This window comes from Acomys russatus, chromosome 19 (assembly GCF_903995435.1).
Source record: "Acomys russatus chromosome 19, mAcoRus1.1, whole genome shotgun sequence".
NCBI classification, from domain to species: Eukaryota; Metazoa; Chordata; class Mammalia; order Rodentia; family Muridae; genus Acomys; species Acomys russatus.
In genome coordinates, this window is record NC_067155.1 from 39,098,741 (window position 1) to 39,120,315 (window position 21,575).

At 49.7% G+C, this 21,575-nt stretch overlaps 1 protein-coding gene and 1 pseudogene across 1 annotated transcript; both read left to right on the forward strand.

Moving 5' to 3' along the window:
- Positions 1–5,202: 5,202 nt before the first annotated feature.
- On the forward strand, positions 5,203–8,266 carry Pvrig (PVR related immunoglobulin domain containing). The gene is given in 7 exon segments (XM_051162125.1): positions 5,203–5,216; positions 5,285–5,400; positions 7,196–7,415; positions 7,417–7,541; positions 7,616–7,742; positions 7,831–7,888; positions 8,198–8,266. Coding segments are annotated over 7 exon segments (729 nt in total).
- Positions 8,267–12,107: 3,841 nt separating this feature from the next.
- On the forward strand, positions 12,108–13,006 carry LOC127203355 (paired immunoglobulin-like type 2 receptor beta-2; annotated as a pseudogene).
- Positions 13,007–21,575: the final 8,569 nt, after the last annotated feature.

Sequence of the window (21,575 nt, forward strand, 5' to 3'; positions counted from 1 at the left end):
CACCATCGTATCTAATATGGTGTGTTGGAGAAGGTTTTGTCAGGGTCCAGAAAGTCCTAGGTTCATTGTTTTTTGACCCTAGATAAGCAGGTTTTTTTTCTTTCAGAGTCTAAGTGCGAGTTAATGCAAACAGATTTAACATAGTCATACACAGCCAGCTGCTTATTTCTTGCTACTTATATTAATTTGATATGGGGTAAAATGTGCACTGGGAAAGTGCCTTAGTTAATAAACTGCTTGCTGAACCTGAGTTCAATGCCTCAGAATCTATATAACAAAAAGCTGGGTGTGGCGCATACACCCATAATCCCAGCCCTAGGGAGGAGGTAGAAACAGGAGGATCCCTGGGACATGATGGCCAGCCACTTGAGCCAAAATGGGAAAGTTCAAGGGTCAGTGAGAGAGCCTCGCACAAATAATAAGATGGAGAGTGGTTAAGGAAGATTAAGATGCTGACTTCTGGCCTCCACACGTACAGACCTGCACACATGTGTAAACACACATACATACAGAGAAGGAAAAATACATGTAAAAGTAAAACATAGCAATTCTAAGCCTTAGTCCACAAGCTCATACAAGCAGAAACATAGCTTCACTTTCCTCCATGACTTCAAGCCCTTTGCCTGCCCAGAGGGTAGAAATTCTAACTTCAGAGTCTCCAACTTCCTTACTTTTCCCTAAGGCTGTGCCAAGGCATGTGGAGTGAGGCGCCTCTGGGCTTCAGCCCCCACAATATGAACAGGGCATGTGCCAGATCTGGCCTCAGGAATGTGCTTTGCTTCCTCCCCAAATTTTGGCACATCGTCTTCCCTCAAATGCTATTCTGAGTTGTGGCACAAGCTCACTTCTCCCTGGCCTCTCACAAGCATTTGATCTGAACCACAGATCCTGTAGGTTTCCTTAAGGAAGCTGAGTGCTTGGATTAAGACTAAGCTAGGCAAACAATGTCAGCTTCATTCTCATTCTCGCCCCGGGTCACAGCTCTCCTGAAGTTACAGGTCTTCCTTGGAGATGGCTCTGTTTAACAGGAAGGACACACACACACACACACACACACACACACACACACACACACACACAGAGAGAGAGAGAGAGAGAGAGAGAGAAAGAGAGACAGAGACAGAGAGAGACAGACAGACAGAGACAGAGAGAAAATCACAGTTGATTATTACCTCAAAAACAGCCTGGAGCTGGCAATGTAACACAGTTCAGAGAGCTTGCACCAGGCATACATGAAGCTCTGGATTCCAGCCCAGTACCACAGAAAAACTGGTGTGGCAGCACATGCGTATAACCCTAGCACAGGGTAGATGGAGACAGGAGGCCGGACTTCAAGATCATCCTCAGCTATGTACTTCTAGCTTGGCCTCCAGGAAACTAGCACAGAAAGCAAAATCCTGGACTCTGTGTGTGTGTGTGTGTGTGTGTGTGTGTGTGTGTGTGTGTGTGTGTGTGTGTGTGTGTGTGAATTTTTAAATCACATTTATTTATTTAGTACCTGTGAGCACATATATGTTAGATCTCAGGAAGTCCATATATCCAGAAATGAGCTCAAGGTGGACTAAATAAAAGCCAGCATTCTCCTGGACTAAATAAAAGGGTTCATGTCAACCAAAAGGAGAGCCTTGCCTCTGGCAAGAAGAAAAGAAAGATGGAGAGTGGTTAAGGAAGATTAAGATGCTGACTTCTGGCCTTCACACGTACAGACCTGCACACATGTGTAAACACACATACATACAGAGAAGGAAAAATACATGTAAAGGTAAAACATAGCAATTCTAAGCCTTAGTCCACAAGCTCAGACAAGCAGAAACATAGCTTCACTTTCTCCATGACTTCAAGCCCTTCGCCTGCCCAGAAGGTAGAAATTCTAACTTCAGAACTAAACAAAACAAAAAAACAAAATCCTGTTTCAAAAAACAAAACAAAACATGAAGAAAGAAAGAAAGAAAAGGAATATATGGCTTGCTATTAACTCACGCCTGTGACTGCATTTCAAAGCTCACTCTGGCCTCCAGGGTCCCTAGGTCTCTAGTCACAAGTACTTGCAATACATTTAAAGCCTCCCGCTAGTGTCCTCACCTGAGACCCCTGCTTTCTTTATACCTACCCCTTCTCTTACTACTCTCCATCTCTTCCTAGCTCCCACTATCCTCTCCCGTGTCCCTAGTCCTGCCGATGTCTAATATATGACTTTTTCCTCTCTGCTCTGGATTCTTCCAAGTGACTCTAGATAGTCTCTTTCTTTCTGCTAATCCCACCAGGTGAGAATAAGACCGCTACCACAATTTTTGAGCTGAACTCGAAGTAAGCTTTGTGAACTCCTGGCCCAAGATCTCAGAGAATGGCTGTGATTATATTAGTCAGGTGCTTATAAAAGCAAACCCTACAAGGCTACATACTTCCTGCCTTCATCCGGGTGGGGGGGAGCATGCATCCTGACAGACTTCCTGCCATGCATCTCTATAGCACATCCTGTGCAGTTGAGGCAACCAACCTTGCTTACAGAAGTTTACAGAAGTTAAAACTTGTTATCTAACGTGAACAACAGCCCCCAGCTTTCCAGGAAGTTATCTGTCCTTGGCCAAGTGGCCTTTCAGGTTTATCTGTCCTTGAGGAAGTGGAAATAACAGAGTAGAGACATTTTTTGGTTTGCTGTTGTTGTTGTTGTGTTGTTGTGTTGTTTTTTTGTTTTGAGACAGGCTTTCTCTGTGTAGCCTTGGCTGTCATGGAACTCACTCTGTAAACCAGGCTGGCCTCGAACTCACAGAGATCCTCCTGCCTCTGCCTCCCATGTGCTGGGATTAAAGACATGCACCACCACTGCCTGTCTTGCTTTATAGGTCTCTTAAGCACAGTAATTTAAACTTAAAACATAACTGTAGCCTTCACATCTTATCCACAATAGAAACCTTCCTTAATGGAGGGGCATTTCAGCCTTTACTTTCTGGTGCATCCTCATACAATACAGATGTCAGAGGACAGCTTATACGAATGATTTCTCTCCTTCTACCATGTGATTGAACTCAAGTCATCAGCCTTGGTAGCAAGTGCCTTTATCAGCTGAACCCCAATATTATGGATTTTAATGGATCAGGCCATGCGGAACCCTGTGTTTGGACCTCAGGAACTGAGTCTTGTTAGAATCACTCCCTGGTTTTCTGTTTGCATTAGGCCAAGCCAGTAGACAGAATAAGGGCACCCAATGGAAGAACTAGTTATTTCCACAAGGAAGCCAGGATGTGGAGGTCAGAACTTCTGATGGGAAGACAGCCATGCCTGAGCTGAGGAGGCTGACTGATAGTCATCCCACCTGCGCAGAAGGTACAGGAAAGCTCATGATGCTCTGTGTTGTCACGTCTTGTTCACAAACCACACACACACACACACACACACACACACACACACACAAATAAAACAACTACCAACAAAACTAACCCTCTACCCCAGCGTCCTGGAGAGAGAAGCTTCAAGGAAGGTGTCAAACAAAGGACACACACTAACCTTTACTGAGGGTACAAGCCACGAGATTGTACAAGTCTCCCCCAGCTACATTAACAGACTTAATCCTCTAACTAAACACTGCTTCTTGGCAGGCTGTGTTAGTTATTTTCCTATTTGTTACCGGCACAGGAAAGACTGGGGTAAGGCATTGATGTGGTAAAGAACTAAGTGGAATTTAGTTGAAGGAGTACTGTTTCTAATGTGACTCAAGGCTGAGCAGTATGCAAACCAAACCACATCGTTAGAAACTGCAGGAAGGGAAATGGTGTCTCTCTTAACAGAACTGGCTTGGGGAGCCAAGCTCAACTGATGATTCAGGTCCATCCTGCATCTCAGAGACCATACCTGGGGGAAGGGCCTGGGAGATGGCTCAGAGGTTCAGAGCACTGGCCGTTCTTCCAAAGGTCCTGAGTTCAATTCCCAGCAACCACATGGTGGCTCACGACCATCTGTAATACGAACTGGTGCCCTCTTCTGGCCTGCAGGTGTACATGCAGGCAGAATACTGTATAAATGATAAATAAACAAATCTTTAAAAGAAAGAAAGAAAAGAAATAAACAAAGACCATGCCTCTGTCCACCCTAAGCTCCAAGCTAGCTGGCCTGCAAGATTCTAGGGACTCTCTTATTTCCACCTTTCATTTCGCCACAGAAATAAAGGGATCACACGCAGAGCAGCTACCAAGTCTGGCCTTTCCACGGGCTCTGAGGATTCAAACGAAGGTCCCTCATGCTTCAAGACCCCTTTCCAGACTTCTCAGCTGCGTTCTCGCTTGTCCTCTACACATTGGCAAATGGTGCTGACTAAAGCAGAGAGAGCTTCCTCTTTGGGATTGGAGTCAGCCCAACCCCCCCCCCCCCACAGCTGCAGAGACCCTGGCTGCTGGTGGCCTGACAGCTGTGACAGCCATTCAAGAAGGAAGTGCCACCCTAGCACAGCCACCAGCTCTTGGAAATAGGCAGGATCACAGCAGGTGGGAAGATGAAGTCCTCCATACCGGGCACCGGGGTGATTGAAGTCAGCGGCTCCTCAGTGCGAAAGAAAGAAAGAAAGAAAGAAAGAAAGAAAGAAAGAAAGAAAGAAAGAAAGAGAAAGAAAGAAAAGAAAGAAAGAAAGAAGAAAAGAAAGAAAGAAAGAAAGAAAGAAAGAAAGAAAGAAAGAAAGAAAGAAAGAAAGAAAGAAAGAAGAAAGAAAGAAGAAAGAAAGAGAAAGAAAGACAATTCCCACCTCAAAGATGAGGCGTAGTTTATCCTAGAGCCAAAGATAAGTGGTCATGGACTAGGAATGCAGGTTGAGATTGCCCCAAATTCCATGTTCTGACACGGAAGCAGGTTTGTGAAATCTTTATAGTAATAGAACAAAGAAACTCAAATCAAGATACTTCAAACATATGTTGGTGGAAACAGTAGGTCAACAGTAGAGGTAGGCAAAGAGGGAAGTCTCTGTTACTAGATCTCAGAGGCAATCTGACGGTAGTTTAACCGTTTTGGTTGGTTGGCAAGCTAGCATTACGTTTGATCCACCTAGTGGTAATCAAAGGTCAGGTACAGAAGAAGGCAGGAAGTGGCTACTCGGGTGGCTAAAGATGGCACAAGATAACTTAGTTCTGGGCTTAAACCATTCCAGACTCTCAACAGCCTCTCAAGTTTGAGTCACTTAGTCTTAACAGATGTTCTGTGGGAGGCGGCCTGCACAGCATGGCCTCTCCAAGGTGAGTCAGCTTTGTCACTGTTAACTGATGAAAGCGGGTCTCTGTCAGGAATGTCCTCTGGGCCTCAGAGGCGATCAAAGGATCAAGAGACTGCTGTTCCACAAGGAGACCGATGGAGCCAACGAATCCGGGCAGAGGAGGGGGGTGCTGCAGAGCCTGATGCACCCACCAAGGACCATGCATGGTGAGGACCTAGACCCTCTGTTCAGATGCAGTAGATGGACAGCACAGTCTCCTTGTGGGTCCCATAATATGGAGAGCAGGGACTACTTCTGACATGGACTCTGGTGCCCATCGTTGATCACTTCCCCCTGTCGGGGCAACCTTACCAGCCCACAGAGGAAGAGGATACAGGCAGTCCAGATGAGACTTGATAGGCTGAGGTCAGATGTTAGGGGAGGAGGAGGGAATGAGGGAGGGAGGGTGCGATCGGGAGGGGATGAGGGAAGGGGCTACAATTGGGATGTAAAGTGAACAAATTAAAAATAAAAAATAAATAAATTTAAAAAGAGAGTGCTGGGAACTGTGGGGGTAAAGGCGTGGAGGCCACTCTGGAAGGCACCTATGAGGGCTAGCTTATATGCCTGGAGAGGCAAGGAAAAAAAGAAACAAAACAGTTCTCAGATAACAACCTGGGTTCTGGTACAGACCCAAGATTCAGGTTTTCAGCACAAATGTTCTGATCCCTGGACAGGGTCACCTGTCACCACATATGCCACAGCACCGTGGTCCATTTGTGATGCTCTGTAAGTGGCCTTATGCAGGACAGTGGTCTAAAGCAATGCTTGTGGAAGGAAAAAAAACCAACTTGGTGGGGCCGCTTACTGCCTCCGTGACAAAATTCATGGGCGAGGGCCAGTCTGTCCTTGGGACCTTCCAATTCAACACACGGCACGCTGACACAAAGCAGGTGGGGAGAGGTAAGGAGGGGACACGGCAGGTCACAGAGAGACCTCAAGGCTTTGGCTCCGAGGGAAATAGGGACAGATGGGTAAGCGAAGGGATGACCTGTGTCTTACAGGGGTTACCGAGGCTGCTGCAGGGAAACAAGGCTTGATGTTGACCAGCAAGCTAACTAACTGGCTATTCTGCTCTTCCCAGCAGATGAGGATGTAAGTGGGTAGACAGATGGTGGTAGGGTGGCGGGAAGAAGTCAGTTGGTCAGAATGGGGAGTCAACAAGATGGAGGAGACAGATGAGCAGGAAGCCTTCGGGTGACCACGATTCAGACCCAAGCAGCTCGAAGTCAGGTGCCAAGGATCAGAGCTCGGCATAGGGCGCATGAAGTCGACCTTTGGGTTTCCGGGTGGACGTGGGATGGGAGCTGGGGTGGGATAGTGAGCTACAAACCCACACCAGGGACTACCGGTATGGAACAATGAGAACATCCCTTGCAGCAGGCTGGCTTGCTCAGGCTGGCTCCTAGGTGCCTCCCCAGCCGCCTTCCTGATGGCAGTGTCTTGCATTTTCCAGTTCCTCCATTCCCTGCCACTCAGCTGGGTAAGGCCGGATGGCTGCAGGAGCCATGAACCCTCCTCTCTCTGAGGCAGAGAGATGATTGATCCCAGCCACCCCTGTGGCCTTCCCCACCACTGCAGGTCTAGGAAGTACCAAGCAAATCTTGATAATGTAACTTTAAAGGGGGGGGGGCGGGAAGGGGAGGGGGACAGTGGGAAATCCATTACTCTGAGTTCACTACTATGAGGGCCTGCAGAAAGGACATAAGGTTAGGTTGTGGGAAGCCACCGCAGTGGCTCTTGACTGCTGACAACATGACAACTTTCAGCCATGAAAACAGGAACCCACCAGCTGTCCCCGCAGCAAATAAGGCTCAGCCCCTGGTCTTATTCTCATCTCTGCTGGACCTCTCTGTGTTTCCGCAGGTGAGTGGGGAGGCCAGAGAAATGCAGGGCCAATGGGGGTGTGGACAGTGTGGAGACATGGTGGCGGCCATTGACCTTCCTGTCTTCATTCCTCAGAGAGCCCTGAGGTGTGGGTGAAAGTCTAGAGGGAGGCCACCAAGCTCCCTTCCTTATTAGTTCGCTGTGGGGTCTCAAGATCTCACCACATCTCCCTGGTAACGGTGACATGGGAAGGGTTTGTCAACGCCGGAGAGAACAGACTGGCTGTGTTACATCCAGAACTTAGTCCTCAGACATGGCTTCCTGCCAGCCACGCCCACAGTTGGAAACCCCCAACAGACCCTGACCCTGGAACAGTCCAAAGCAAGGAGCTCCCTGGCCAACACCACTTTCTGCTGTGAATTTGTTACCTTTCCTCATGGTGTCGGTGTTGCCTGTGGAGACCTGCATAGCTCAGGCCCAGGTGTGTAACACGGGGGTGGGGGGTGGGGGGGGAGCAGGGAGGGGAGGAATTTGATACCTTTCCTCTATGTCTAGGACTCTCTGCCCTGGCTCCAGCCTCTATTCGTCAAGCAGACCTGGCTGGGATCGTGGGAACTTTGGGCTTCCTCCCGTTTGGCTTTCTCTTTATACTGTGTCTCCCGTGGCGGCAGCGGAGGCATTGGTGAGAACGGGCCCAGGAGCATCCCCATCCCCACACCACTTGGTTAGTTGCCTTCGGCCCCTGACTCTCTCTGGCTTCCGTGTCACAGGTGTTTCAGTAAATCCCAGGCATCCCTCGCCAACAGCGAGACACAGACGCAGGCTCAGGTGAGGGTTCTAGAGCAGGGTACCAGGGGTCCACAGCTGGGCAGGGTGCTGGAGTACCATATGATTCTCCTTCATTCACTCCTCCCCTTCCCCTCCCCTCCCTCCCTCCCCTCCTCCCTCTTCCCTCACCAATAGCCCACCAACAGCATTGCCGGCCACTGGCCTCAGCCCTGCCACCCTTCTCAGCAGCTCTATAGGAGGCTGTAGTTCATTCTGACCAGCTTCAGTGCATCCCTCTCCCTACTGATGACCCACACCAAGCCCCTCCCCCTCCACACAACCCCACCACCCCCGTGCCTGTCTCCTCAGCTTTCCCACTTGGCCTCTGCACACGGCAGCTTCATCTCCTTCGAGAATGAACTATATACTTGGGTGTGAGAGAAACTTCATTACACCATTCCCAACATCTTTCCTTCCACCAACTGTCTGGAACACAGCACCCTGGAAAAAGGCTCAGAAGTTCAATGACAGGCACCCATGGTCCCCTATAAGCGTTTGGGATATCCTGCTGCTGGTGTCTTCATCCTGGCCACTAGGTCTAGATTCAGGCTTTGCTTCTTTAGGAAGGCCAAAGGCAGACTCAATCCCTTCAGAGGTCAGAGCCAGAAGGCAGGAGGACTGAGGCCCAGGCTAGAGTGGACTGTCCTGAACCGTGTGTGGGCCTTGCTAAAGGGCTTCAACCACTGTTGTCTGATCCGGGCCCCCTCATGATGGACTCCCTGTGAGGCTGGGGTGGAGCCCTGGTACTCTACTCAGAAGCAGAGAAGGGAGAAGGCATGGGAAGCCTTCTTCCAGACCCCATAGTTGCTTGTCCAGCCCTTCTTTTATAATCAAGGGAACTGGACCCCACCCTCACCCCCCACTGGCTACTTAGGAGCAGGCAGAGATAGGGATTGAATCCATCTCAATCTGTTCTATGCAGGATCTGGGCTCCTCAGCATGAGTCAAGCACCCTGGACACCTGCACCATCTTGCAGAGAAGATGAAATGAGAGAGCCCCGAGAGACATAAGGACCCCTGGGTCACTCTGGCATGGCAAACCACATAGCTTGACTACATGAGACGCTTTCTTGCTTGTGGGGTGCATAAGGAGGGTAAGGAAGCCCGAGGCCCATAGAGTTTGCAAGCCAGGAGACTGAGCAGGTGTGTGGACCGGCCAGCTTAGGCTTCCTTACCCTTAACGAGAGCCTGAGATGCTGAGGAACCTGCAGAGGGCAGAGACAGGAGAAACCTGAGCGGGCGCATTCCTGGTGGGCAGAGGCTGCCTTCTGCATGCGCCCCCAGAACCTCTCTTAGTGGTCTTGTCTCTACCAGGTGGCAACTGACCCCCCTGCTGAGGGATCAGATGGTCCCCGACCCCAGGGCCATGGCGCAAGAAACCCAGAGGCCACTGGGGCTAGAGGCCAGCTCCAGCACACAGGGTAGACTGAGGCCACTCGCAGTGTCTGCCAAAGGTTTAAATATGTTAATTCTTCATCTTTCAGGCTGGCAGCCTTGCTATTTACACTTTAACTCTTAAGGGAAAAGGGGGTAGCTATTCAGGCCTTCTGGCTTCCCTGCGGCCACAACAGCGCTCTAGCTGAGAACCTTTGTTATTTAACAACAGGGGGTCCTAATCAGTGCTGAGGGGCTGTAAACGGAAGACCCTTCGTTCCTTTTGACTTGATGGCTTAGCAGTGGCTTGTTGGAAGCTAGAGACCTCAGTAAGAAGGCTGATAAAACACTTAAAACACACCGGACTGCTACTAAATTCACTCAACTTAGAAGCATGCAAAAACACATTTGGCAGACAAAGCGAGCAGATTTTTGCAAACCTCACACACAGAGGCACACATACAACCAAGTAGACAAAACAAGGGAGCCCCCAAAGACGCCATTCATCCACATATACACAAGCATGCAGATATAAATAGACAGACAGACAGACAGACAATAAATGCAGACAATTAGACATATAAACAGACACACATTTTTTGGATGAAACAAATGGCTTCAACAACTGTTTAATTCTGCCTTGGGTTTTTATATGACCTAATACAAAGATTCTCAATGTATGGGGGAAAAAACTACCTCATTCAAAAATAGATTCAATGGTTACATAAAAAGGAAGTGACAGCAGGACTATTGATCCTAATACCTAACTAGATAATAAGTTTAAAGCAGTGTTTTTTTTTTTTTTTTCTTATTTCAAATGCATGTTATGTTTGCAAAGCAAGAGTTTTTTATGTCAAGGTTGTTCTAAGGAACAGGTGTCTGTCTTGTCTTGTATAGATAAACATTTATTCTTTCTTTCTTTGTTCATACGGTTTTTCTTATCATCGGGTACACGTGGGCTTTATCCTTGGGACTAAACTTAAAATGAATGTATTTCTTTGATTATTAATTTACTTCAATCTTGTTTTCCCCTCTTGGCGTAATTCACATGGAGGTTCATAGAGCTCCTAGCAGTTTTTGCTATGTTGCAGGAGGATTTAAAGTTATCTGAATCAATTAGAAGCCATTATCAGGAATTATAAGATCATCCGTAGGAAATCTGCCCAACAGAGAGAGTAGCACCTATGGGGGGGATATGATTATGCTACAGGCAGTGAGGGTCTCTGCCATGCCAGATATATGAGACAAGCGTGGAAAGGCAGTACAGCAACACTAAGCAGTCCTGAGGCAAAATCCTTAGGACTTTGCCTAAACCAAGGATACACCCTTTCATCAGCCATGTGAGAACCAGTGGGCTGCCTCCAGGAAGCTCACATGCTTGCTTTTGCCAATCCACCCTGGGATTACTTCCAGGACACTGGCCAGGGGAGAGCTTCAAAGCAGGCTCCAAGGTGACCTGGAACTCCTAGCACGGCCCTCTGCTGGCATGGGCCGCTGAACTCTCCCCAGCCACTATCCAGAAGCTGTCACTGGTTGTTCTTTTTCCCTACTACTCACCTCTGAGAAGACCAGCATCTAGGCCCCCCAAGAATCCTCCACAGACGCCTTCTGCCTCCAGTCACCCCAAGCCTGCCTCCCCTAGTCCAGCCTCTGCCACCCTCAGCCTCACTCCCTTGACAACCCTGCCTGGGGCTGTCCCTAGTCTCTCTTACCTCCCTGTATCCCCTTGCAGCTTGTCCCTAACTGTGGGGTATCTGTACCCCAGGATAGCCCTCCTGGCAGTCTAGAATCATAACTGCCACATCCTGAGAAGCCTATGCCTCACTCTGAATTGGTCTTTCTTCCTTGGTCTAAAGCCCCCCTCCCAAGCCCCCCAACCAGGGACTAGCCTACAAGAGCTATGAGACTGAAGGGGTTCTGCGACCTCAAATCAACAGTTAGCCTTTAGACCTGAAACCACTGTCTAGGGCATTGTCTCTCAGGGCCTCAGCTCCAGCCTCAAGGGGCCACCATGCACAGGAAGTGGCCAGAAGACTGCTAACAATGACAGCAACCTATGGCATATGAAAACCAAATCAAATCTGAGAGCTTGGCCAGAAGGTCCAGGGAGAAGGCCCTAATCAGGATGGGGTGGGGCGGAAGGGATCTCTTTAGAACAGTAGGACCCTCTCTTTTCTTCCTGTCTCCTGAGATTTTTCAAAGGCCCCACGGAGGGAGTCACTCTAACCACAGACTGACTGTGGCCATGTCCCCAAAAGCACAAGACATTAGATCTGTTGGCGAGGTTATGGTGAAAGGGGACAAGGATGCCCAGACTGAGATTCCACCAACCTCTGCTGAACAGGGGCCAGCGGCACAAAGGACCCCGTGGAGCCGCTCTTACGCGGATTCGGCATCTGTGAAAGAAATTAGCTTGCTCAAAAGACAGGGCTGGCTGGAAAGAGGCCAGGGCCCGAGTGCTGCTAAGCCACAGAGCACCATCTGGAGGAGTGAAGGGGACAGCGCAGGGACCTGTGAAGGAAGAGACAAGGCAGATGATCAGAGTGAGAGAGGGGAGGACCAGCCAGCCAGGATCAGGACAGTGTCTCCCAGCAGAAGGTGGGGGCTGGGCTAAGAGACAGGCGTATCTATCTTGTCTGTGACCACAGGGGGAAGGTCTGCAATATGGGGGAAGAGGAATCCAACGGATAGGGGGCGTGGCTGGCAACAAGGCAACCGGGGACAGGGAGGTCCCACCACCCTCCCTCACTGATCCTCAGGAGGCTCTGGGTATTGGTTCACTTTACCCTGAACCTTTTCTGACTCACGAGCCAGTGTCCCGCCACAGGGTCTCCTCTCCTTCATTATGGCTCTGCTGGTCTCATGGACTCTGGCCATGGCTTGGATCCTGCTTCTGCTGCTGCCTGTAGCCTGTCTACAAGCTGGTGAGTGGTGGGCACCTCACTAGCAGGGACTTAACACAGGAGGGGCCATCAGGGCTGGGAGGAGTGGCTGTCATGTGGACAGGTGTCAGGGAGAGGAGCCAGCCAGGCCTCTCTGCCCCAAGAGAGAGCTCATCCCTCACAGACAACCAACCCTCTGCTTCCATGTCTATCTTGTCCCACCAGCCATGGGGACAGTCCTGCCCTGTGTCCCACACCTGCCTGTGGGTGAAGGCCCAGGAAGCTCTGGGTTGCCCTTTCCATCCCCTGCAGTGGCCTCAGAGTCTCCCCATCCTTCCCAGGGAACTCAGTAGGACACAGCAGAGAAATTGACTTTGGGATCATCCAACCAGCAAAGCTCTCTGGTGTTTATGGCAGCTCCATCGAGATCCCCTTCCCCTTGTCCTTCCCTGGAAGTTGCCAGAGGACCCGCAGATGAGGATAGCCTGGAGATGGAAGCACTTCCATGGGGAATTTATCTACAACTCCACCCCGTCTTTCATACATGAGCATTTCAAGGACAGGCTCGTCCTGAACTGGATACAGGGTCGGACATCTGTCTTCCTCAGAACCTTGAACTTGCAGGCAGAGGACCAGATGATGCACGTCTGCCAAGTTCATCTGAACACAAGGAGAGGAGGCATGAAGGAGTGGTGGTCATTCGAGGGGACAAAATTCATCATCTATAGTGAGCCCGGAGCGCTCAGCTCAGGCATTGATGGCCCTGGCTTTCTTGGTCCCTGGAAGCCACTGCGGGCTCCATACTCTGACCCATGTTGCGTGTTCCTCTCCCCTGCCTCTCTGCCTTTCTCCAGGCGTCTGACCTTATCTTTTCTCTTCCCTACAATCACCCCCAAGTCTCAGCTGCCCCCCACTCTGCCCTCAGACCCAACTGCACTGCACTTGCAACTTTGCCCTCTTCCTGCCCCTTGATTAATTAAAGGCATTCACCTGGGCAGGACAAACGAGATAGAGGTGTGGCTAAGGTTCCCGGGCTTAGAGAGACAGAATCCTGGGAGGAAGAAAGATCAGAAGAGAGACAGGAGGGTCCCAAGAAAGGAGAAAGAGAGTCCCCATGGGTTAGATGGAGGAGAAGCACATGGCCTCTGTGGATGGAGACTCCAGCCCAGATGAAGAACATTAGCAAGTATTTGGGATTATGGATGGAAGGTAGCTTGATAGAAGTTATTAGAAGCAGGTGGCGTGGGACTGAGACTGTGGCACTACTATCCTGCTCACAGTGTCAGCATCACTCGACTGTCTCACTGGTCTTTTCACTGTAGTGGGGCCAGAGAACAGGGCTGACTCTCCCCGCCCCTTTATTTCTTCCATAAATGATCTAATACCAGAAGCTTCCTAGGAACTGTGGGAACCAGGCCCGACTGGGCTGCCTGCCTGTCTTGCTGTTGTATGTCCTGTTTTTAGCAGCTTCCGTGTCTGTGCTTATGTTGGTCAGCTAGTCATGGTTACCGCTCTGAGAATGCACCCCTCCCTTCCTTGGGACTTTCCCTCGTGTGCGCAATCACCTCCTGAGGGATTTCACCTGCGAGTGGCATGCCTGCTTTGCTGCCTATAAAAAGGCTCTTTGGCCTCTGAATAAAGGCCGCTGCTGCTCTCTTAGCTGTTTTAATGTGTGTTAAACCCGCAGTCCCTCGCCCATGACTCGGTACCGCAGTGGCGCAGGCGCCACAAGGAACAGCCCATACTGCAGGCCCTGTGGACCCTTTATCCAGCAGATAACCCCACCGATGAAACCTCCGGTCCATCTATCCGTCCGTCCGTCCAGTGCGCCACCTCCTTCAGGATAGACCCCACATAAACACCAAGATACGGTGCTCCCAGATGCAGGCCTGTTGGAAGTAAAGGAAGGTTGGAGAAGGTGCTAGAAGTATGGAGGCAGGTAAGCCATCGCTACTGCTTTATGAGAGCCCTGCAGGGGCAATTTGTCTCCCCGAGGACAACAGCACCATCAACATCCTCCTCATCTGCACCAGCCCAACTGTCCCAGGATCACCTCTGTTTCCTTGTCTACAGGAGCCCCCAAGAAGAGACTGTCCACTGCACCCCAAAGGTTCCCAGAGTGACATATGCTTGCAGGAGGAAGACCTCCGACTTCCACTGGTACCCTAGTGAAGGAGCTCGGAATATCCCTCTCCCTCTCCCTCTCCCTCTCCCTCCCTCTCCCTCTCCCTCTCCCTCTCCCTCTCCCTCTCCCTCTCCCTCTCCCTCTCCCCCCCTCCCCTCCCCTCCCCCTCCCCCCCTCCCCCTCCCCCCTCCCCCCCCCCCTCCCCTCCCCCCCCCCCCTCCCCCCCCCCCCCCCCCCCCCTCCCCCCCCCCTCCCCCTCCCCCCCCCCCTCCCCCCCCTCCCCCCTCCCCCTCCCCCCCCCCCCCCCTCCCCTCCCCCTCCCCCTCCCCCTCCCCCTCCCCCTCTCTATTATAGACATATAGCTGTCAATATGTTGTTAAAAACAACAAAAAATATCCACAAAGTGGGCTAAAACTAAATAGAAAGCTACATATCACCTTCAACTTCCTTCTCTCTGAACAAATGTGAACTCTGACAGACAGCTCACACCCATCACCTGTCCTCCAGTACTTTTTAAAAATACAAAGTACTTTTGTTTTTCTGAGACAGGTTCTCAGGTCACTGTGGGGGGAGGGTCTGATGTATTTTGATGCTAATCACTGCTTGCTATCTCTGTGACCCGCCTCTTGATTAATTAAAGGCATTCACCTGGGCAGGACAAATGAGATAGAGGTGTGGCTAAGGTTCCCGGGTTTAGAGAGACAGAATCCTGGGAGGAAGAAAGATCAGAAGAGAGACAGGAGGGTCCCAAGAGAGGAGAAAGAGAGTCCCCATGGGTTAGATGGAGGAGAAGCACATGGCCTCTGTGGATGGAGAATCCGGCCCAGATGAAGAACATTAGCAAGTATTTGGGATTATGGATGGAAGGTAGCTTGATAGAAGTTATTAGAAACAGATGGCATGGGATTAAGACAGGGATTCCATACCTGCCCCACTATGGGAGGTAGTTTAGAGGATTGATATCTGCCCTGCCCCAGGTTAACTAAGGCTGTTTTAACATATAACAAGTGTCTGTGTCTTGATTGATTGCTAGCCGGGCATACTGATAATATTGATAATTTAAAAACAACAGGTCACCCATGCTGGCCTTTAACACAAGCTGTAGCCAAGGATGGGCTTGAATACCATATCTTCCTATCTCTCCCAGCTGCTGTAATTACAGACATGCACCACCACACTCACCTTCTTCTAGTACTTCATCATCATCATCATCATCACCATGATTATTATTATTTTAACTGCCCGGCTCAGGCAAGACAACCTAAATTCCTAAACACTGGTAGCCAGGCTCCAGCCCAATGTCAGTAGAACCACCCTCCTTCTCTGAGACAAATGAGAGACTCAGCCCTCCCTAAGGGCATGTAGATAGGGGTGACGCATCAAACTTTGAGAATGTCGATTCTATGTAAGTCTTTGCTGTGGGTCCCTTCGACCTTTCTCTCCTTTCAACAGTCTGGCAAAGGGCCAGTCTCCTGTTGGAAACTGACCTGGCACGTCCCAAGAGCATCTGAGTCCCTGTGCCTGGCTACCTCCTGCATGGACCTGAGGGACACTCCTTGGAATGACTGGCTAGACCCACCATCGTGGCATCCTGCTTGTGTGACCACTTCAGGGATGCTGATGGGAAACAGCACCCTAGCTGCTGAGATCACGGGGAGCATGGCTGTTGCTAGGTGAGATGAACGTGGAGAAAAGGTTCTGATGAGTGAGTCTCATCACTGGGGTCTTTGAGGCTCACTGTCCAGGTGCATCTAGACACTGCAGTTACTCGCTAAGAGACAACAGGCATCCTTTGCCTGAGGAGAACATGGCAAACGATACCTTTCCCTGGACAGCTGTTTTAAGCTATAAGGTGGCGTCAGTTGTGTCATTGGCAAATCAAAGCTGATGCAAGATCAAGAACACAGTGCTCGCCAGCACGACCTCCAAGGTTTGTGACTTTTAAAACAACTAAAAGCAAGCCAAACTAGCCAAAACTAGTGGTTTTTCCTAGTACCCCAAGTTTACTATTCCCCCTTTTCTTTGTCCATTATTTACTCTTTCAGTTTCTGGTGACCTGTCTGGCTACATTCTGCAAAACCAAGCTATGAATGTGGGGAGTAGAGCTGCGGTAGGCAAGATGGCTCAGTGGGTAAAAGGTGCTTGCTGCCAAGCTGGAAGACAGGAAGGAGAGAACTGACTTCTACAAGATGTCCTCTTACCCTTGTGGCTGAACAAAAGTACACAAGGGGCAGGCAATCTGATCTTTCGACAATGGCTGAGACAAATAAATATTACCTTAGGCAAGCAAAGTACAGGACTGAGTACATAATCTGTCCTACAGAACTCAAAAAGGAGGCTCAAAACAAGTACATCATGCTATGGTTTTCCACTTTTTCCATATGACATGGATCCCCCCAGAATATCTTTGGAGTCAGTAAAAATAGCCATTTTTTCTCTCTACTGAGCACAGTACCCTTGCCAGCCCTCTCTGTGGAGGGACCTGGTGGGACTGCTTCTGCTTTTCCACCAGACATCAGCTTAAGCTTTCCTTGAACTTTAAAACTGGTCCCACAGGAGCTGGAGAGGTATGTCAGTACTTAAGAGAACTTGCTGCTCTTGCAGAGGGCCCAGGTTCGATTCCCAGTCCCCATATGGTGGCTCATGACTATCTGTAGCTTTTGTTCCAAGAGATCCACTGCCCTCTCCTGACCTTCACAGGCACCAGGCACACATGCAGGCAAAACACCCACACGCACAGCATAAAGAATAGGTGAATCGGGGCTGGAGAGATGGCTCAGAGGTTAAGAGCACTAGCTGCTCCTCAAGTCCCAGCAACTTTATGATGGCTCACAACCATCTATAATGAGATCTGGTGCCCTCTTCTGGTGCACATGCAGGCAAAACACTATATATAATAAATAAATGAATCTTTATATTAAAAGAAGAATAGGTGAATCCAAAATTTTATAAAACAAATATTTAAAAATTTAAAAAAGCGACAAGCAGGAACTGCCCCCATCTGTGTTGCCTGTGTTCTCCATAGGCAGGTGTGTGACACCAGGCCCAAGCTTGGTTGTTACAATGTGCATAGCCTTCACTACGTCTGCCTATCTTGGCCTTCCGTGTGCCCACACATCTGGACTTTTCTCTTGTCAGATTTCCTTTTTTACAAAACATTTTTTATTTTATGTCTTTGAATATATTGCCTGAATTATACATGTGTCCTGCATGTATGTTGTACCACAGAACCTAGCAGAGGGCATTGGATCCCCTAGAACAGGAGTTACATGTGGTCATGAGCTCCTGTGTGGTTACTGGAACCAAACCCAGGTCCTTTGCGGATGTAGTCAGTGCTCTAACCACTGAGCCATCTCTCCCACCCTATAAGATTTCCTCACGAATTTCCATGTAAGGCTGTGACCTGGCTGAGTCGCATATAATAGTCCCTACCAGGCAACTGTTTTGAAGTACATCTGCTTCTTCCAACTTTGTTTCCTTCTGATGCGCTGACAAGAGGGGCTCCATTTTCTACCTGACCGTGTTCACACATTTTTTATAATCCTGCCTTGTATTTCAGCGTTTTTCTCGGCCATCACACAGGTAGGAGCTGATGGTCCCCTGTTTCCTGAATGCACCTGTCCTGGGTGTTGGTTTAATCTGGTCCCAGGTCAGAAAGGAAATGACAGAACCCTTTTAGCCAAACTGAGCAACAAAGGTTTGTAAGGGGGTGCGTTTCAGATCAGGCTCATCTGGGTTCTGAGGACTGGCTATTTATAGGCACATCTTGTGGTTTTTTTTTTTTTTAATAGGCGTTTATCTTTTTAAAATTATGTGCATGTATGTATGGATGTCTTCGCATACATGTCTGTGTATTCATATGCACATGAATACAGGTATACCAGCAGACAGCTTCAGATGACCCAGAGCCAAAGTTACACATAGTTTACAAGCTACCCAAAGTGAGTGCTAGGAGCCAAAGTCAGGGCTCTCCAAGAGCAATGCACACTCATAACCTTTTCACTATCTCTCTGTCCCTCCATGTACTCACCTTTATTCTGGGTGGCATCAGGAGCTGGTGTGTGTACCTATGCATGCCCTAGTGCTTAGGGACTCCGTTCTCTCTTCTGACCATGGGAGCAGGTCCCTGGAGTTGAATACGGGGCATCCGGCTTTGCAGCAAGTCCTGTGTGGGTTCTTTTTGTTTTTAAACAAAGCACGGACATGATAAGATGCATATTCCCCCCTCAAACAAACAAACAAAAACTCAAAAAACAAAAAACAAAAAAACAAACAAAGAACCCCACTACTTTGACCTCTGTGCAGAGAAGGCAGGGTGTGCTGGAGCAAGAAGAGACTAAGCACAAGGGCACATTTAGGAGGCCCCTGCAATGCTCCAGTTAGAAAAGCCTGTGTGTTAAGCCAGGATGAGAAGGAGAGCAGTGGATGGAGTAATCTGTTTTGAGGGCGGAGCTGTCTGGCTGTGGGCAGAGAGGATAAGAAGAGCCTCAGGACACTGAGGAGCAGGTGCTGCTTCCATGTTTGATCATCAAAAGCCCAGGCCTTTGTGTCCCAAAAAGTCCCTCCTCCCCCATGACAGTAGCAAGGCTGCAGGTGACTTTCAGGCCTTGTCTTTCATGTTGGAGAAATGCCAACATTAAGGAAGCTGAGGTACCCAGTGTCTGTTTATAGAAGCCAAACCTCAGGAAACCCTTATGGGATTCACCTGGGTTCAGAGCACTGAAAGAAAAAAAAGGAAAACAAACAGTGTTACTTGTCTTTAAGGAGACAGAAGGTATCAGCAGTGAGGTTTGAACCAAAGCGTAGATGAAGAAATTTCCCAGAGCCTGCTCTGTAATGGTTCCTGAGGAAGAGCATCTGGTCCATGTTACCCCTGTGAGCTTGCTTCTAAGATGACTTGGCAAGCAGGTGACATTCTTCGCCCAGCATAGATGGTAGGGACACACCAGATAGAACCCAGGCATGGGGGAATCCCTGAACCAGAAGGGCACCCTTGGAAGACCGTGCTTGGGGTTGAGGCATAGCTCTGTTGGTCCAGTGGGGGCCTAGCATTCATGAAGACATGGGTCGGATCCTTGACATCCCGTAAGCTAGGTGAGATGGTGTATGTTTTCACTTCCAGCACATGCGGACATTGGGTGTCCTTGGTCATCTTAAACTACCTAGCCTGAGCAATTCAAGATACCCATTTATAAAAAACGTTGTCTGGGGTACACCGGGCAAAACCATCAGCAGAACATGCAGAGCCTAGAGAGAAGCTGTGGGCAGTCAGAGCCTGCCTAGGGTCAAGGGGTCTGAGGACCATGGGGACTGTGAGGATCGCAGAGAAAGCAGACATGAGAGAGGGTGGGCTGCACAACCACCGGCAGGGAAGCACAGACAAGGCAATCTATTGACTCTGTTTCCTTAACGATTCTACTTTATTAGGGCTTTATTAAAGGCATGTACCTCCCTTACAACCTGACTACCCTAAATAGGAGGGAAAGGAGATTAAGGGGAACAAGAATAAACCTTCTGGGCATCAGTTCCATGGGGCCACTCCCCTGCCGTAATTTTCAGGAGTCTAGCTGGTCATCTATCCAACAGAAGAAGCCGCACTGTCTGAGCACTGAACTTGGAGGCATCCCTGTCCCACCACTCCGCCCTCTCTAATTCTCCAACCTCCTGGCCATTGGGCAGGTATCTCCCATCTCTCTCTGGTTCCCTCCTCCCATGGAGGGTGGTTTTGCAATACAGTAGCCCCCCCCCCACCCCCATCTTTTGTCTTGGGCTGATATGGCTCCTCTGAGCCTATCTCAGATGTTTATCATTTATAAAGTCTCAGTGGGGTGACACCCGGAGACTGTTTTCACCTTGGGCCCCAACTAAGACAAGATTACATTCTCTTCACAGAAATCCATGCCAGGAAATCTGAGAAAATGGGAAGTTACCTCTGCATGTTTCACCCATAGAGACCATCATGTCATCCTGCCCCTGAGCAAGCTGATGACATCTTGTCATGGGGAAGGGTAGGACGACCCTCATAACAGAACCCACCCTGATGCCACCTCAGCCTTTGCTGCTCTGAGACTTCTTTACTCAAAGAAGGACCTGGAAGGATCACAGCAAGAGAAAGTCATCTCTAGAAAGTCACGGAAGGTGTCACCTCACCTGGCCTTTGAGGTGAGGCTGAGTAGTGCCTTTTAGGCATGCTGAGGCCTCTGTGCTGAGCTGAAGCCTCCAAGGACTTAGTGAGACTGGAGTCCTCTCAGACCTGCCCTTTGATGCTTTATGGCCTGTGCCAGGGCTTCCTCTGTAGGTAGGAGGGCATGAAGGCTCTTACAGAGACAGGACATGACTGTCACCTAGGAAGCTAAGAAGCCTAGGGATATTGTGAACTCAACAGGAGGGAACAGGCCAGGGTATTGGGGGTCCACCAAGCTTTGGTTCCACCTGGGGACTATGAGGGGGTCACTGAAGAGCAGGAAGGTGGCGAGGCAGAAAAGAGGCCTAGTTCTAAACTCGAGGGCTGAGGAGCATCCACTCCTCCATCACCCCTATCAGTAGCCCTGAGCTGAGCATGGGACCAGCTGGCCAGACACCTGACTCAGCTCTTCTCTCCCGGAAACGGCATGCGCTTGTCTGGGAAGCCTCTTCCTTCCTGGAGAGAGAGAGAGAGAGAGAGGGAGAGAGAGAGAGAGAGAGAGAGAGAGAGAGAGAGAGAGAGAGAGAGAGAGAGAGAGAGAGAGAGAGAGAGAGAGAGAGAGAGAGGCTGAGACAGAAGGAGAACCAGGAAGATAGGGGAAGGAGTGAGAGAGCGGGGAGGGGAGGCAGGGACAAGGAGAGACATGAGGTGGACAGCATGGTATGTTTGAAGGCCTGGGCAAGACAGAAGGTCAAGAAGGAAGAAAGGATAGCTCAGGGTGCCCAGGCGAAGGCCATATGTCCCAGCCAAAAAAAATGATTGCTGCATTTAGGGGCACAACACACATGTCAGTGACCACAAAGGAGGATCTTCTGCAACAAGGGAAGCCAGATTAATAAAGGAAGTTGATAGCCACAAGGAAGTGGAGATGAGGAAGTCCTGCCCCCACTCAGTCCTCCACATGAGAAGGTCTGGGGCAGGGTGGTGTGGGGGTGGGGTTGCAGGACACTGAGCAAGGGCTAGGGACCAAATGTGTTTCATCATCACCACCTTCCTCACTGTCTGAAGTGGATAGAAACTGACCCCTTCTTCCCATGAGATTATTAGAGAGTCTCAGACAACCAGCATGGTAGGAGACATGGTAAGAATCAGGCTGTGGGGAGGGGAGGAGGGGAGGAGGGG